The 17,149-nt window shown below is 41.4% G+C and overlaps 1 protein-coding gene across 2 annotated transcripts in view; it reads right to left on the reverse strand.

The window, feature by feature from the left end:
• The window catches only part of LOC145354910 (ATP-dependent RNA helicase with zinc finger domain-like), a 377,450-nt gene that overhangs the window by 46,122 nt on the left and 314,179 nt on the right, over positions 1–17,149 (reverse strand). For both annotated transcript variants that reach the window (XM_080206535.1, XM_080206534.1), the window contains one exon: positions 11,076–11,538. In XM_080206535.1, the coding sequence (XP_080062661.1) occupies positions 11,076–11,538 (463 nt within the window). The remainder of the gene's footprint in view (positions 1–11,075; positions 11,539–17,149) is intronic.

A 17,149-nucleotide genomic window follows, 5' to 3' on the forward strand; every position in this document is an offset into this window, starting at 1 on the left:
TGTCCCTCCATCAATATCAAAGGAGAAACCCTCGCAAACTTGGAACATTTCCCCTACTTGGTGAGTTGACTCTCATCTAAGGCTGACATCAAAATGGAAATCCAACATTGTATCCAATCCACGATTGTTGCCTTCAGACACCTTAGGATGAACCTTTGATGACGCGACATTTGTGCTGACACCAAGTTCTTGAGTACAACATTCTCCTAATCCTAAATGGCTCAGAAACTTGGACTATGTACAGATGCCACTTCAAGGTCTAGGAGAGGTACCATCAATGCTGTCTGAGATGTATTCTCTGCATCAGCTTGGAGGACAAGCGTACTAACAACAGGCATCCTTGAAGGAGCCAGCAGCACCAGCATTAAGGCCATGATCATCTGAAACCAACTGGGCCGGCCATACTCAAGATATCAGATCCTAAATGTCAAAGCAAATCTTTGTCACCCAGCTAAAGGAAGGTTCCCGAATAAAAGGAGGTCAAAGGAAGTACTTCAGAGACATTCTGAAGGCTTATCTCACGAAATGCAACATAGGTGTCAATGCCTGGGACAGCCTTGCTCATAAAGAACTACTTGGCAAAACTTTCTGATTGAAAAACACAATTCTTTCAGGATACCTGATGACAGAAGGAGGCCAGGAAAAGGAGCCTGAGAAAGAAATAGCAATGATCTGGAAATTCTTGTTTTTATCTCTTCAAAATCTAATGTTTTTCATTCCAATGAATGGTGTAAGGCTGGATTGTAATGCCACCTCCTGGACACACCTGCCAAGTGTGCAGTCAAAAATGTGGCTCTAGAATTGGGCTCTTCAGCCACACAAAGACCCACAGAATCCACGACCAGTCATATGGAGTTTCTTAGGTGGACAATCAAACCCATTAGCAAGTGATCGCCGATAAAGAATCTGGAGCATTTTTATAAGTTAAACCATAATTGCAGGACAAAGGGACATGAAAGTGAAAGTGGAAAAGCTAAGGTCAGGGAGCACTCCTTCAGACAAGGATTGATCAATTCTTAGAACAGTCTCAATGAAGGCCCTGAGGGGCAGTGGAGCCAAAATTCTGCAATCATTCAACAGGTAAAAAAGCATCTCGGATTTTAATAAAAATTATAATAGAGGTGGATGAGAAGGCTTCCCATGAAAGTTTGTGATTTTTCAACTCTTTCCCCACTAAGATTCCCTGCACAATGTGTGATCAATAGCTAACAATGCACTGGAAACCTTCCTTATGGCCCTATCAATACTTTAGGTGAGCTGTAAGAATGGACTGGCAATGTCTTTCCCTCTATGAGGAAGGACCTAGAGTGGAATTTCTTCCAAAAAATACTGAGTGTTATAATAGCGAGAATAAGGGAACAATATGCACTGGTTTCTCAGGCGCGCTCCTCACCACAGTCGTGCCATACTCATCCCTTTTTGGGAAAGCAGTGATTTGGCGAATATTGGTGAGAGATGGAGGGAGGGCCTAACAAGCTGGCTTCAGAGTGTTGGGGTGCCTTTTCATAAGGGCGCCCCGATCTCAAAGTGCACTGGAAGATTCCCTCCCTATCCCACAGACATCGGGGTCCCCCCCTTCATTGGCCTTCCCAATGGGTCCCCTTGCCTGACTCCCAGCATGATCACTCCTGCAAAGCTCATCTACACAGCCACCCCTTGCACAGGCCCCCCTCCGAACAGTACCCCTCATTTTAACCCCCCCACTCAGGTCCCACCACCTTGGCACTGCCCCGGCACACCAGCAGTGCCCAGATCTGCACCAGGATTTCAAGGTCGGAAAATTGTCCCCCCGGTCTCTCCATAGTTCTCTAGCTAACTCAGCATTGTGATCCGAAAATCCTGTCCCATCAGTTCACAGTAAATTGTCCTCCTCATATACTGAGATCACAGTACCCTAAACCCTTTGCTCCATGGTCTATAAAGAACAGGACAGCGCAGGAATAGGCCCTTTGGCCCACCAAGTCTGTGCTAACACAGATGCCTCTCTAATCTAATATTTTCTTGTCTCCGTGGGATCCATATGCCTCAATTCCCTGCCTTTTCATGTATCTATCCAGATGCCTCTTGAATGTTGTTATAGAATCTGCTTCCACCACCTCTTCCGGCAGTGCCCCTCCCAGCATTCACCACCTTGTGTGTGAAAAACTTGTCCCTTACACCTCTTCTAAAAACTTTCCCTCTCTCACTTTCAATCTCTGCCTCTGAGTAATTGACCCTTCGCCCCTGGGAAAAAGACTCTAAGGTCCACTCTATCCAAGTCTGTCATAATCTTGTTAACCTCTATTAGGTCCCCCCTTATCCTCCAATGCTCCAGTGAAAACAATCCAAGTTTGTTCAGCCTTTCTTCATAGTCCATATCTTCCAAACCAGGCAACATCCTGGTAAATTTCTTTTGCACCCTTTCCAATGCATTAACATTCTTCTGGTAGTGTGACGATTAGAATTGTGCACAATACTCCAACTGTGGCCTAACCTAACCAAAGTCTTATACAGCTGCAACATGATTTTCCAATTCCTATACTCAACACCCTGACTGATGAAGGCCAGCATGCCATCTGTCTTCTTGACCACCTGAGTTGCCACCTTCAGGGAACTGTGGATCTGCACACCTAGATCCCTCTGTATGCTAATATTTCTAAGGGTGCTAACATTTACTGTATACTTTCCTTCTGCAGTAGACCTTCCACCTCACATTTGCCCGGGTTAAATTCAATCTGCCATTTTTCGGCCCAGGTCTCCAGCCGACTTATATCCTGCTATATCCTCTGACAATCCTCCTCACGATCCACTACTCCCCCAATTTTTGTATCATCTGCAAATTTACTGATCAGACTACTTACATTTTCCTATTTATATATATTACAAACAACAGAGGTCCTAGCACTGATCCTTGTGGAACATTGCTTGTCACAGATCTCCAGTTAGAAAAGTACCCTTCCACTGCTACTCTGCTTCATATGCCCAAGCCAGTTTTGTATCCATTGTACCAGCTCACTCTGGATCCCATATGATTTCACCTTCTGTTTCAGCCTGCCTTGAAGATCCTTATCAAATTCTTTACTAAAGTCCACATATACAACATTCCCTGCTTTGCCCTGGTCAATTTTTCTTGTCACTTCCTCAAAGAACTCAATCAAGTTTGTGAGACATGACCTCCCCTTCACAAAACCATGCTGCCTATCACTAATAAGCCTATTCTCTTCCACATGTAAGTACATACTGTCCCTAAGAATCTTCTCTAATAATTTCTCCACCACTGATATAAGGCTCATAGGCCTGTGATTTCCCAAATTGTTCCTTCTGTCCTTCTTAAACTGAGGCACAATGTTAGCTACTCTGCGATCCTCTGGTACCTCACCCGTGGCTAAGGAAGATACAAAGATTTTGGGAAGGCCTAGGTTTCACAGAAAGAAAGACTTGTATTATAGCATTTTCATGACCACTGTACATCTCAAATTGCTTTACGGTTATTGAAGTACATTTGAAGTGTAATCACTGTTGTAATGTAGGAAAACCACCTCATTCAGCCTTATCACAACGCACACTGAGAGCAAAGCATCTCATACATTTTCAACAAGGTCAGCGCAACACTGAGTATCCATAACATTACAGTCTTACAACAGAGATGGAATCAAAACTTTTGAAGAGATGAAAATGAGACTTTCCTCTCTATTTGACTACATTTTATTCTTCATGTGAACTGGCAATTATCCAACAGGGAAAGCAACGTGCCCTTTTAAAAAAGCCTGGTGTAGAAACTTATTATGCCTTGTGACCTTTTGCTAATTCCTATCCAGTTGAGCTCCTCATTATCTGAGTTGCATCCAATGAGGTATTAAAATGGAAAGGTGAACAGTACAAAGCAACAAATTAACAAGTTTCAAAATTCATAGATGCAATCCAAGAACTTTGGATCAAAATACAACCATCAAAATGGAGCTGGGTGTCTATTTACCTTTGGGATAAACATTTCCACAAACATCACCTTCTCTATCAACATCTAAACAATAATGCAATACAACAACTTAAATCTAATAAAGAAAACATAATTTAATTTATATAGCATCTTCCACCTCAGGATATCTCTAAACCCAATTAGTATTTTTAAAGTGTAGTCACGATTGCAATGTTGCATAAGATCATCCAAATGTGTTTTATAGGTGAGGCCATGAACACCCAGCAGCAGGTAAGAGGTGATTCAGTGATGTGGTAGCATAATCAGAGGTCAGAGGGAGTAAGAGGAGGTAAGTAGCAAGGTCAACTGATTAAGGAAGGAAATTTGAATACAGATGTGTAATGACAACGCTCTGTCATTATGGTCTGGAGCCATGTTTGAAAGGCAAAGATTCTTTATGAAATTTAAACCATAGCAGTTGTGTTATAAAAGGCTTGGGACTTCACAAATATCAAGTCTTGTTCTCAAATACTGCTGTGAGTTCACCACTCGAAAATGTTTAAAATAATGTTTTAGGTTTTTGGAAGCTAATTGTAAATTTTAAATGAATATAATTAAATTTCTTATCAACAGAGGCTGACATTTAAGAGCAAATCACTTGTGTATCACATGCCTGTAACTGTTTCATGATTAAAAGCAGTATATGATGAGATATGCCTAAAGGGATTCATACGTATTACTCGTATTTTCAGAGGAATCAGAGGAAATTATAATCTCCTATTACTTCAGTGGTTAATATTGATTCATTTTAATGTAACAGCATCATTTGTGATGTGTTCTCTTCATTGAGTTTGTCTTAATAATTGAACATGAGTTTTTTCCCTATATATGGTGTAATGGTGCAGCTAACACCAACTCTAATGAAGACAGATGTCGTTGATTTCATAGAATCATAAAATAATACAACACAGAAGGTTCATTATGCCTGTGTCAGCTCTTTAGCAATTATCCAATTAATCTCACTTCCCTGTGCTTTCCCCACAGCTCTGTAGATTGACTCGCCTGTAGTTGTTGGGTTTACCTCTCTCTCCCTTTTTAAACATCCAAGCAGGTGAGAAGATTCTGGCTAGAGTCTCCACAATTTCCACCCTCAATTCCCTCAGATGTATTCCACCTGTACTGGGTGACTTTTCTACTTTGATAACTACAGCTTTTTAGTAGCTTATTTTAATCTTATCCAAATTTGCTACTACCTCCTTTACTGTAATACTGGCATCATTCCCTTCCGTCATGAAGACAGATGCAAAATGGCCAATTAGTACCTCTGTTATGCCCTCTGCCTCCACAAGATTACTTTTTTGATTTCTAATTGACCGACCTTTCCATTCACCACCTTTGTATAACTTCTGTGTTCATAGAAGACGTGCAGGTGGGCCTTCTATTAAGCCACTAATCCACTCTTTTTGCCACTCTTATTCCCATTTTAATTCTCCTCCATACTTTCCATATTCAGCTTGGTTCTCTACTGTTTTATGAACTTTACAACTATCATAAGCTACCTTTTTCCAATTTCATATTAACCTTGATGTTAAGTCATTCAGGAAATTCTAACTGTGGAAATCTTCCCTTCCACCTACTTGAGGGAATGTGTCTACTCTCTCCCTGAAGGCCTATTTTTCAATTACTGTTTTGCCTACCAATTTTTTGTCCCAAACCACCCAGATTTCTTTTCAAGTCATCTACAGCATACATCGAGCAGTGTCTTAGGTCCACTACTGCTCCTTAATCCTAACCTAGGGATTCTACCTTTGACCTCCTCAGGTCCTGATCTGACATTATCACTCTCCGTTATCCCTCTCCCATGCTTTAGTTGTTTATTTGATCAAAACTGCACACCTCCTCTCTTTTATTTCCTTTGATTCAAGAATATCAAGTACCCAATCTTCTGCTTTTTTCAGCCAAGTATCTGTTATTGCCATCATATCAAAGTCTTGTGATGACTTGCATTTATGGTTCACAAATATCATTTACCACATTATGTGCATCTCCAAATCCATCTTAGATTATCTTGTATTTCCCCTGCCTAATCCCTGCTATTTCTGAACTTAAGATGGTGAATTATCAGCGTAGAAAAAGATACATTGTGATGCAAACAAAATTCTACTCAATCTCCATCCAGTCACTGTAGCATAACCTCCAGTGCAAATCCTTCAAGGATTGTCCCTTCCTGTCAAACCTGTTTCATCATGCTGACATTGGTAAATTGTTAGAACACAAGGAAGTCCAGGACTGGAAAAACTCTAGTTCATCTAGGACTGATACCTTTCAGTTATTCATTGTTAAATATATATCCAATTCTCCTTCATATTTTCTATATAATCTGCCTCCATTGCCTCACCAGGAGGTCCACTGCACATATTTACAAGCCTTTGCATAAACCATTAAATTTGAACTGTCTTTACCTGTCCTCTGTTAAGCTTAATTCCATGTCCTCTAGTTCTAGAGTTTAGTATAATCTCAAACACACAGGGCAGGATTTTACAGCCTCGCTCGTCCCAAAACTGTAAAATCCCATCAAGGTCAACAGACATTTGCATTGTCTGCCGCTTGCCCATTCAGATTCCTGTGGCAGGTGGGGCGATATAATTGTCCTTCAGATGGGATTTTCTGCACCTCCTATTGCCTGATTTATGGTGGCAGAAACAGCCTGCCATTGGCATCCTCTGGTCCTGCTACTGTCAACAGGGTTTCCGTCACCAGGGCCGAAAGATCCTGCTGGCAAGGGGTGGGATTTTGCACACCTCCTCCGCATGGTGTAGGAGGTGGTTTGCCATTGGCCGGCACGGGATCTTCTGGTCCCACCACTGTCAAGAGGATTTCCTGTATTATGAACCCCTACCGTTGGGAAATCTGCAGCAGGGATTCATTGTCAGCAGGACTGGAAGATCCCACTGGCAGGAAAAGCCAGAAAATTCCAGAAATTATTACTATTTGAATTATCTATGCCCTTAAGAATCTTGAAAATTTGAATAACATCTCCCCAGAATAACATCTCTTCTCGAGGGTAAAAATCCAAGCTTTTCAACTACTCCTTATAGTTCAGATACCTTAAAATTGGCAAAAACAAAATACTGTGGGTGTTGGAATCCAAAACAAAGATAGAAAATGCTGAAAGATCTCAGCAGATCTGACAGCATTTTGGAGAGACAGAATAGAGCCAATGTTTCAAATCTGGGGTCATCTATTCTCTCTCTCCACAGATGCTATCAGGCCTGCTGACCTGAAGATTGGTATTGGCTTGGTTGCCTTTTCCTCACCAATGCTCAGAGTGTTTCTGTCAAGCTCAAGTGTGATCTTATGACTGGCATCTCCTCCTGGGTCTGTGTGCTTACGTCTCTCTCTCTCTTTAGCTGGATAATCCAAGATTTGCATCCACAGCCTACAGCCATTTTATTTCGTGTTTATTTTTCATCTATTTACTTTTTACCTTGTAACACTGATACCACTCAGCAGTGCCTGTTCCAACTTACCTATATCCACTTATGTTTGGTACCATGATTACTTCACGTCATCGTATGGAAAAAGTATTGGAGAGAATGTCAGGAAAAAATTAAAAACTATATAAGTAATTTGTGATCCTCCTCACAGTTTAAATTCATTTTTTGAACTTCCATGCGTCAGAAGCTGGAACATGTACATATTTAGCCTAGTGTTACTCATCAGTTATTTTGCCAGCACGTGGGTCGGTGTATGTCAGGAGTTGGCAAGATGAAAAATGCCTAGTTTCCACTCGGTAAATGTGTCTGGTAGTTTGGGAATGATTGAAAATTCAACCTGTGAAATGATGGCCAGAATTTTATACTCCATTCCCCACACTGGCAGGTTCTGAAATGGGATCCTACCCATCCTGGCATGCTCACGATTTTATACCAGGGCAAGCAGGCCCTTGGACGGGAAACACATTCTTGCCCCCTTAAGGCCCTTAATTGATCACATAATGGCCTTTTCCTACCCAGCCTCAATTTTTAGACTGGTGATGAGATGATAGATACAGGGAACCAAAAACTGAACAAAGTTCAATCTTGGACATAAACATGGGGCAACTATTAGAAGTCCCTTTCTGACTGGAAGGGGGCTTTGGGGCTGAGTGACCTCTGAACATCCCTCCCCATCCTGCCCCACTCTTGAACCATCTCCTAAACTATCTTGAGACCCCAGTTGCCTCCTTCATGACACCCCTAGCCTTCCCAACTCAGCTGATCTCCCCTTACCAGTTCTCCAATTCCCATCACTTAGTTCCACATCTTCTGGCTACTGCTGCACCGTTCCTGGAATGATTGGAGAGCTGCTGGCCAATCTGCCTTCTGCTAATCAATGCTCATTACAGCGTGAAATTGCATTGGGCTGATCCCCACCAACTTTTTGACTTGCGCCTAAGATCCCACCATCCAGAAAATTCTGGCCCATGGTGCGAGAGCAAGAAGAATGCATTTCCATCCCCTCCTCATCACTGGACCCCATTCTCCAAACACCTCATTGACCACAACTTGCTTTTTTATATTTCAGGAGTAATTAGAAGAAAAATCAACTTCAGGTGGAACCAGATGAATGCTGTTCTCCACTACATTTAGAACAGCAGACCTTAACAGCAAGTGCTGTGACTTAAATCTTGGATATTCTTTATAAATAACATTAGTATTCAAGTCTCACACTTAGTAAGGTGGGGTGCTAATATCTACAAACACATGCTTTCTCTTGTTCAGGAGAATATTAAATGTCACAGTCTGTTAAATTGTATTGATTGATTTTTTTCATTAACTGTCTGGATAGTTGAAATATAAACAAAGGAACAATTTCTCAGCTTTCAAAGAGACTAAGGTAGGTTAACTTGGGGGGAGGGGAGGACATGTGGCAGGTTGGGGAGCAGGCTACTGGGGCTTTGATTCACACCTCTTGTCTTCAGCTGTCATTGTACATTCCAAGGAAGCATTTGGATAGCCTCTTCAATCATCAAAATCATATTTATAAACCTAAGTCAATCTCCTGGAAGTCAAGACTTTCATGCTCAAAAGAAATGTCATTTTTAGGGTGGGAGATAATTGGGCATAATTCAAGTATAATTCAACCTGCATTTTTAAGTCACATTGTTGTTATTTTGATACAGTATAACTTTGTATTACTTGTAGTTAAACTTTGGGGAGCAGAGAAGTGAAGCAGATTGGATTATTGGAAATTTTATGCAATATTGATTGGAGAGCTATGAAATGCAAAATAGAGGCAATACAGCCCTACCACTGCTAGGAAATATAATTACATGTGTTAAGCTGACATGGGAAGTTTCCATTCTAAATGCTTTATAATGAAAAGTACACAAAAGCATGATGAAAACGTAACAAAAAGTTGATTGTGTAGATGGAAAGCACATACAAGATCAACATCCTTGCAGCTCAGTGCTCTGAACGTGATTTCATTCATTCACAATTTTAGTTAAAAAAACCTAGTCACATGCTGAAACCTTAAGTGAAAGTTACTTTCCCTTCAGCAACAAAATAGAGAAGTATTCTTTGTAATTAAAGCTACCAACATGGTTGGATCTGACCTAGGCCACATTGTATTTTAAGATAGGCACTTTATTTCAGCAATGATCACTGAACTATGGTCAGATGCTGCAACTATTTGTGATTTTCCTTTCCTTCTGTGGAAGCAACTGGGACGATTTATAGTGTACATATGGCTGAGGTCAACATTTATGCCTGGAATCTTCCAGTATACCCAAATTCCATGTTAAGCAATACATTTACTAAGCACTGAGGTTATGGAGATTTGCAATTATTTTTAAGAATTATGTATTTCAGCGTTGGATCACATCTTAAAAACAAAAATGGGTGATAATTACTCAATCATCAGTAGTAGTCACATCTTCTTACTGTACACATTTAAAGGCACCAGCTTTCTGGAGGGACCAAACAGCACCAAATGCATTAAGTATTTGTTTTGTTATTCAGAATCAGAATTGTACAGTATAACAGGAGGCCATTGGTCTCTCCTTCAAAGGAAATCCAGTTAGCCCTTCACCCTATCCCCACATATATAACACTTTTGTTTCTTCTTCAAGTATTTATCCAATTCCCTTTTGAAAACTTCTATTGAATCTATTTCCATCATATTATATGAATGGTCAGTTTTAAGCATCTCCACTAGAAATATAACTCAAGCTGCAGGATCTACAATTATGAATTACTCAGAAGGAATTACAAAAAAAACCTAAATCCAATTTAGCTCCAATCATTTCCAATTTCCAGAACTCCAATGGATCAAAACCTTTTTAATTTATTTCCTATTTATACCTATTTTTACTCTCTGACCCTTTCACTAGATCCTGCCAGAGTAGGATAGAGCAATTGACACAAAAGGATTTGGTGAGCAAATTTAGGGGCATTGGTCATTCAGCATACATTGCATCTTTTGGTACCCAACAGGTAACTCACCTAAGGAAAGTCGTACTTCAAATATACCAACAATTTTCTATTTGCTGAAATGATAATGTCATTCTCCCTCATCCAAGGGAATGAACTAAAAAAAATGCAAGGATGGCTACGGAGGGATACAACCAGCCAGAAATATTTTGGTAAATAAAAGTTATTTTTGAATCTACTATCAATGGTTTTATTTAAAACTCTATTCTGACAAACAAATAGCATACCTAACACTTCAGTACTTACCAGAAAGAACATAGTTACTGTGAATGGAAATCAGAGACTTAAAATGAATACAACATAATCAGAGACAACAGCTTGAGATTCCAAACATTGTACAAATCAGCAATTAAAAAACATTAGACTCCAGCCTGGCTGAAAGCTGAAATTCACTTGGTAGACATGAGGGCAGACTTTTCTTAGTAAAGTGCACCTCTTGGATACCAAAAGATACAATGCTCCCAAATTTCCTAGCCCAGTCCATCTGCATCAACTGCTCTCTGTGTAGAAGTAGATATAAATGGAAATAAATAGGTGTTTGTTATATAAATCCAACTCAAGGGACAATGCACACTTTAATATTGTGTAGAACATGTAAAATCACATCTTTCCACATTAGAGTTTAAAATACATTACTGATTTCAACTTTTTTTTAAAAAGTCACTCAACAATTAACCAAAACTGTAAGTTATAATATTCCTTACCTCAATGCTTCCTTGAAATGTCTTTGAGTTAATACTGGAATGATAGGAGATCTCTGGCTCCTGCTGATAGTGGTGTCCTGGGTACGTTTTGTTGGGAATGATTGTAGAGTTTGGGCTGTGACCTATTTCCAGTGGATGTTGATCCAATAGATCTGAAGATGTTCCTCTCCCATAATTCTGTGCAAAGGGAGCATGAGATGTCTGAGTAAAATCCAAGAGCAGAGGGTTCTGCAGATGAAAAGGGTAACAGCTGTTTGGTGGTAGCTCAGAAGATGGGAAAGGATAAAGGCCACAGAGGGGGTATTTTGGAGGATCTTTAACCATCCTCTCATAGAGATGAGGAGAATTTTGTTGTCCTGTATTCTGCAGCTGGTTTTGGCAATACTGAATTAGCCTGGATTGAGGTGGCATCTCTGCTAGTTCAGGGCTCCGAGGATGATTCCATGTTGATGGTTGTTCTGTGCTGAAGTAAAAGAAATAAACACGATTGTTCACCCTCAATATATGTACACACTATATAAAATTGAAAAGAAAATATTATCCAACCTAGCACTAGGTATGGCTTTGGACAGAGTATAGAGATTTGATGGGAAGAGGGAAATTTGAAACATTTTTCTAAAAATCTAATATTGTTTGTATTTACGTTGAACATTTAATTGCAAGTATTGTTTAACTATTGTAAGTGTCATCTATGGGGAGAGAAGCTACATATGGGGAGCAGCTGAAAGAATTAAGGAAACTAACTTGAATTGGTCTCTGTTCCACCTGGGATTAGATAGTCCAGATAGTCCTTTGTTCAGAACATATAAATTCAGACATTCTCTGTGCAATGAGCACTGAGTGTGGCTTTGGACACTGTGGAAGTTTGGTGAGAAGAGGAAGTTTATGAGGTGGAGAGGGCAATACTCTTGCTTTTCTGACTTTTTCACTATGTTGCAATTGGTTTCTGCTATTCTGTAACAGGGAGCTAAGTGGTTGGTGTTTGACTTGATTTTGATATGATTTACTATTGTCAGATATATCAAGATACATTGAAGAGTATTGTTTTGAGTGCTATCCGTACAAATCATACCACACATAAGTAAATCCAAGTAGTGGAACAGAGTGTAAAATATAGCATTACAGCAACAGAGAACATCAGTTCCATATATAAGAGGAGCATTCAAAAGTCTGGTTACAGCAGGAAAGAAGGTGTTCTTGAATCTCTTGGTGTGTATTTTCAGACTTCTATTCTGGCAAGTATCCAGTTAAATGGTCAAGGTCTATTTTCCAAAGGTTTAAATTTGTCCTGCAGGGGGAAGTAATGGCCTGGTGGCATTATCACTGGACTATTAATCCAGAAACTCAGGTAATGTTCTGGGCACCCGGGTTCAAATCAGCAAATGGTGGAATTTGAATTCAATAAAAAAATCTGGAATTAATAATCTGCTGATGACCATGAAACCATTATCAGAAAAAACCCATCTGTTTCGTTAATGTCCTTTAGGGAAGGAAATCTGTTGACCTTACTTGGTCTGTCCTACATGTGACTCCAGAGCCAAAGCACTGTGGTTGACTCTCAACAGCCCTCAAGGGGAACTAGGGATGGGCAATAAATGTTCACCAGCTAGCGGCACCCACGTCCCATGAATTAATAAAAAAAAGTTTGTGGTAAGATTAATTAATATCTAAAAGAAGATAAATAATTGAATAAAATAGTCAGGTAACTAGTTAAAGATCATAAGTATGACAGCCTTGATGTGTCAAGGCTGCAGCACATGGAAGGTCATGGACACCAGTGTGATCCAGGACAAGCATGCCTGCAATAAATGCCTGTGCCTTGAGGAGCTTCGACTCAGAGTCATTGAGCTGGCAGCTGAACTGCAGACACTGTGACACATCAGTAAAGAAGAGAGTTACCTGTATGCTTTATTTCAGGAGGCGGTCACATGCCTTAGGAAAGAAGTTTCCGGTTTGGAAAGTGGTCAGAGACAGGAGGGTGTGACTGCAGCTGAGGCTACTAAAGCAACCCAGAGGGAAGGTGTGTCAGCTTCTGCAATTGTCCAACAAGTTTTGGGATTGTTTCAGCTTGTTTGGATGAGAACTTGCAATGGGAAGGGAAGGTTCCCATTGTCATGGTTCATGTAGGTGACAATGACATAAGAAGAATGAGCAAAGAGGATCTGCATAGAGAGTTTGAGAACTACGAGCAAAGTTAAAAAAAGGTTAGTCTCTGGATCTCTACCTGAGCCGTGTGAAAATTGGCATTGGGTGCATAAAATTAGAGACGTGGCTACATGGCTCAAAGACTGGTGTGGGAGAAATTGGGTTTGGTCTTAGGGGCACTGACATCAGTACTGGGGAAAGTGGGGTCTGTACCGTTTGGACGTTTACAAGGAACCGTTCTGGAATTAGTTTTCTTGCAAACCACATAACTAGGGAAATAGAGGGGTGGGGACAAAGCCAAAGGACATGGCAGCATTACAAGGCACCTAGTTAAGTAAGGATACCCAGAGTGCGTCAGGAAGGGACAGAATGGACAAAGAGAAAAGCAACAAATAGGATCAAAAAGGAAAAAAATTGTAGCAAGACATAATTAATGGCTCTTCACTTAAATGCACATAGTATTTGGCACAAAATAAATGAATTAAGGACACAAATTGAGATTAATTGGTATGACCTTATAAGAACTAAATAGACGTGGTTACAAGGAGGTCAAAACTGGGAACTAAATATGCAGGGTTATGTGACTTTTCGTAAGGACAAGCAGGTAGGGTGATGGGATAGTTTTGTTAGTACGAGATGGAATAAGTACAATAGCAAGAAATTATCTTGGATCAGAAGATGTAGAATCCATATAAGTAGAGGTAAGAAATAACAAGGGAAAGAAGACACTGATGGAGTAGTTTATAGGCCCCCTAACAGTAGCCATACTATAGGATGGAGAACAATTCAGGGCACGTAAAAATCACAGTACTTTAACCGTGGGTGAGTTTAATCTACATGTTGATTGAGAAAATCAAACTGGCAGCTGTAGCCATGAGGATTCAACCAGGGATCTTGCTATATTGGATTGGGTAATATATAATGAGGCAGGCTGAGTTAAAGATTCCTAGAAAGGGGCCATAAATAACATGGTTGAATGTAGCATTCAATTTGAGAGTGAGAAACTTGGGTCAGAATCAATTTTGCTACACCTAAGTAAGGGTACTTCCAAAGGGGTGAGGGCAGAATTGGCTGGAGTGGTTGGGAAAGGAGTTTAGCAGGGAAGATCAGCAATGGCAGCTGCTTATGAAATTAGTTCATGACTCACAAAGATATATTCCAGTGAGGAAGAAGGTTTTGAGGATGGGGATAAATTAGCCATGGTTGAAAAAGGAAGTTAAGGATAATGTGAAACCGGAGGGAAAAACATATGGGGCAGGATCTTACTGGCTTGCCACACTGATCAAGTGGCATGGTGAGCTGGTAAGATGGGGACGAAAGATGAAAAAAAATCAGGTTTTAGCCCGATTTCTTACCTCTCAAATTTGCCAGCCTCGTTTTGCTGGCAAAATCAGCCTCACGCCCAGGAGGAGCATGAGACTGATATAAATATTAATGACGTCATCCAGGCTCACTTGCCTTAGACCCCTTGCCATTTGAGTTCCTCACTGGCGAGGATCACAGATGGCAACAAGAACCAGAGGCCACTAGGCCATTGAAGCCCCCCAGGTGATTGAGGGTGGGGGGAGGCCAGGCAATGCACCCTGGTTACACCAGTCTCACACTCTGGCACTGCCAGCTTGGTGCTGTCAACTAGGCATCAGGCAGCACACAGTATGTTGGGAGATCGGGGTAACTGCGTAACAGCATCCCCAGAGCTCGGCAGCTGGCTTCCCAGTGAGCTGAGACTCCACCCCTCCCCTACTGGCAAGGATCACATTAGGGCATCTGGATTGCACAGAGTGGCATAAATTACTATTACCTACTTTGCTGAGAAAACGGGCGAGAAAACCTTTGCAGAAAATTCCGCCCATAGAGCACAATCTTACCACTTAATCCCACCAATCGAGCTGGGAAAATAGCATGTGATACTAAAAATCTGATTTGCGCTATTTCGGATCTTCCCTGCCCTTTCTTGACGAGATTTATTTCGTGACCAAAATCGCTGTGACACTTATTAGCATGCAGTTCAATGGATTTTAATACCTTTAGCAAGTTCAGCATGGCTGTTTTCTACTTTCCGGATGTTTCCCAGCTCCCCAGGGAGATGTCACACTGACATGACTACTGCTCTATAAAGTGTGGTTCAGACACAGAAGTTGTGAAAGGTGAGTGAGGAGGGGAGTACACTGAGCACCAACCTGTAGGTGTATGGGGGAAGTCTTAGCTTTTGCCATGGTGTGGGGTGGGGGTTTGCATGGGTTTGAGGGATCATGCAAGTCAGGGGTTACTGCTGTCTTGGGGCTTGTGTTGCGTGCACTCCCCCTGGCTACTACACAATCTCCGAGAGGTTCACATGAGGTTGACTCCCAGCCCCATTGCTGTTGCTCTGGTTAGTCTACCGTCTTTCTTCTTTTCTGTGGCTGACTGCAGAATTCTGTCCCAGGCTCCACTAACAGTAACAAGAACCATGCTTGGCATCTGTTGCTCCAATCAAAGGAGTTCTGCTAATGTTAACATGGCCCCTCACACTGCATGGACTCTGCAGTGCTGCCCTTGATGGGAACCCACCTTGCGATAGTCATGAGGGTGCTTTTCCACCATTTGTCTGAAATGCTAGCCATTCCTGTAAGCCACTCCAACAGATGTCCAGGTGGGTGCACTCTTGCCTATGCTCCAAGAATTCCCAATGGGAATTCCCTCACAGTCACCCTCATACTCTCTGTGCCCACAGTGCCGATGATGTGGCAACAGTCAGCAGCCCACTGAGGTTGGACACATCACCATGAAAAGGTGTCAGGTTGGCTTCATTCAGACTCAGGTTGCTGGGAGAGAGTGAGGGGTCTGGGATGGATAACCTTATGGACTATCTCTCTTGCTCTCACTTTCTCTTTCTCCCACCCCCCAAGCAAATATGGATTTGGTGTGGAGCCAGTAGTCCTGATGGTCAATCTTGTAGCTGTTGAGGAGGAGGGAGGTGGCCAGAGGCTACAACAGGAGGACAGTGCGCTGCTGGTCGAGGTCAGGATGCAGCTACCTATTGGCCCGAAGGAGGGCCCAGAGGATGTTGGAGATGGAGACCTGCTTCTACAGGATCTCCATGTCCTTCAAGGGCTGCAGGATGCCATGTGACACTACAGACGCCAGCTCAGCACGGAGATTGACTGGACCTTGCACCTCATGGGGCTGGTGGACGCCCAAGTTCTTCCAAACCTCCAATGGAAACCTGTGCAGCATTTCTCAGTCCGCTGCACACAAGCACATCCAAAAGTTGATGGAAGCCCTGTACGCTTAGGCAACCAACGACATCAACTTGATGGGGGCCAGGCCCTACAGGAAGCAGAGGCTATAGACTTCACCAACATTGTTGAGATGCCCCAGTGTTCATACTATGTGTGATCGCCAGCTTTAATAATGAATAATTGTGCACGCCTCTCGGGGAACGTGCAAGATAGCTACATCTATGAAGTTTTCAAGATTATGAAAGCAACTGACAAAAAGTTGGCTTTGGCAAAATTGCAAGAGTCAAACATTACGGAAAACCCAATAGGGAAAAATAAAAGAATTCAGGCAGAAACCTTTCACTGAAAGAGTAACAGAATACTGGGATAATTTACGAGGGAACCTCATCTAATGATGCAGTTAAATGAGAATATATTAGATACATTTATGGAGATAGAAAGGATTTGGGACTATGACAGACAGTGGCAAATGGTCAGTCAAAAAGGGAGGGACTTATTGTGCTTAATTATTTTTTTCCCTCCATTCCTGAGAATCCTAAGATTGATATAATCAAGATAACCATAGTAGGTAGGATCGTTCCTGTTACCAGGGCTTAGTAGGAAGATTGCAAACTAGTCCGAATAGCATTTATACTTCTATTATATTTTCAATTCCAAATTTGAAAAAATCACAAGCATCAGAAATATAAACCAACTTCAGAATAGCCA

This window comes from Carcharhinus amblyrhynchos, chromosome 18 (genome assembly GCF_965287045.1).
Source record: "Carcharhinus amblyrhynchos chromosome 18, sCarAmb.v2.hapA, whole genome shotgun sequence".
In the NCBI taxonomy this organism is placed as follows: Eukaryota; Metazoa; Chordata; class Chondrichthyes; order Carcharhiniformes; family Carcharhinidae; genus Carcharhinus; species Carcharhinus amblyrhynchos.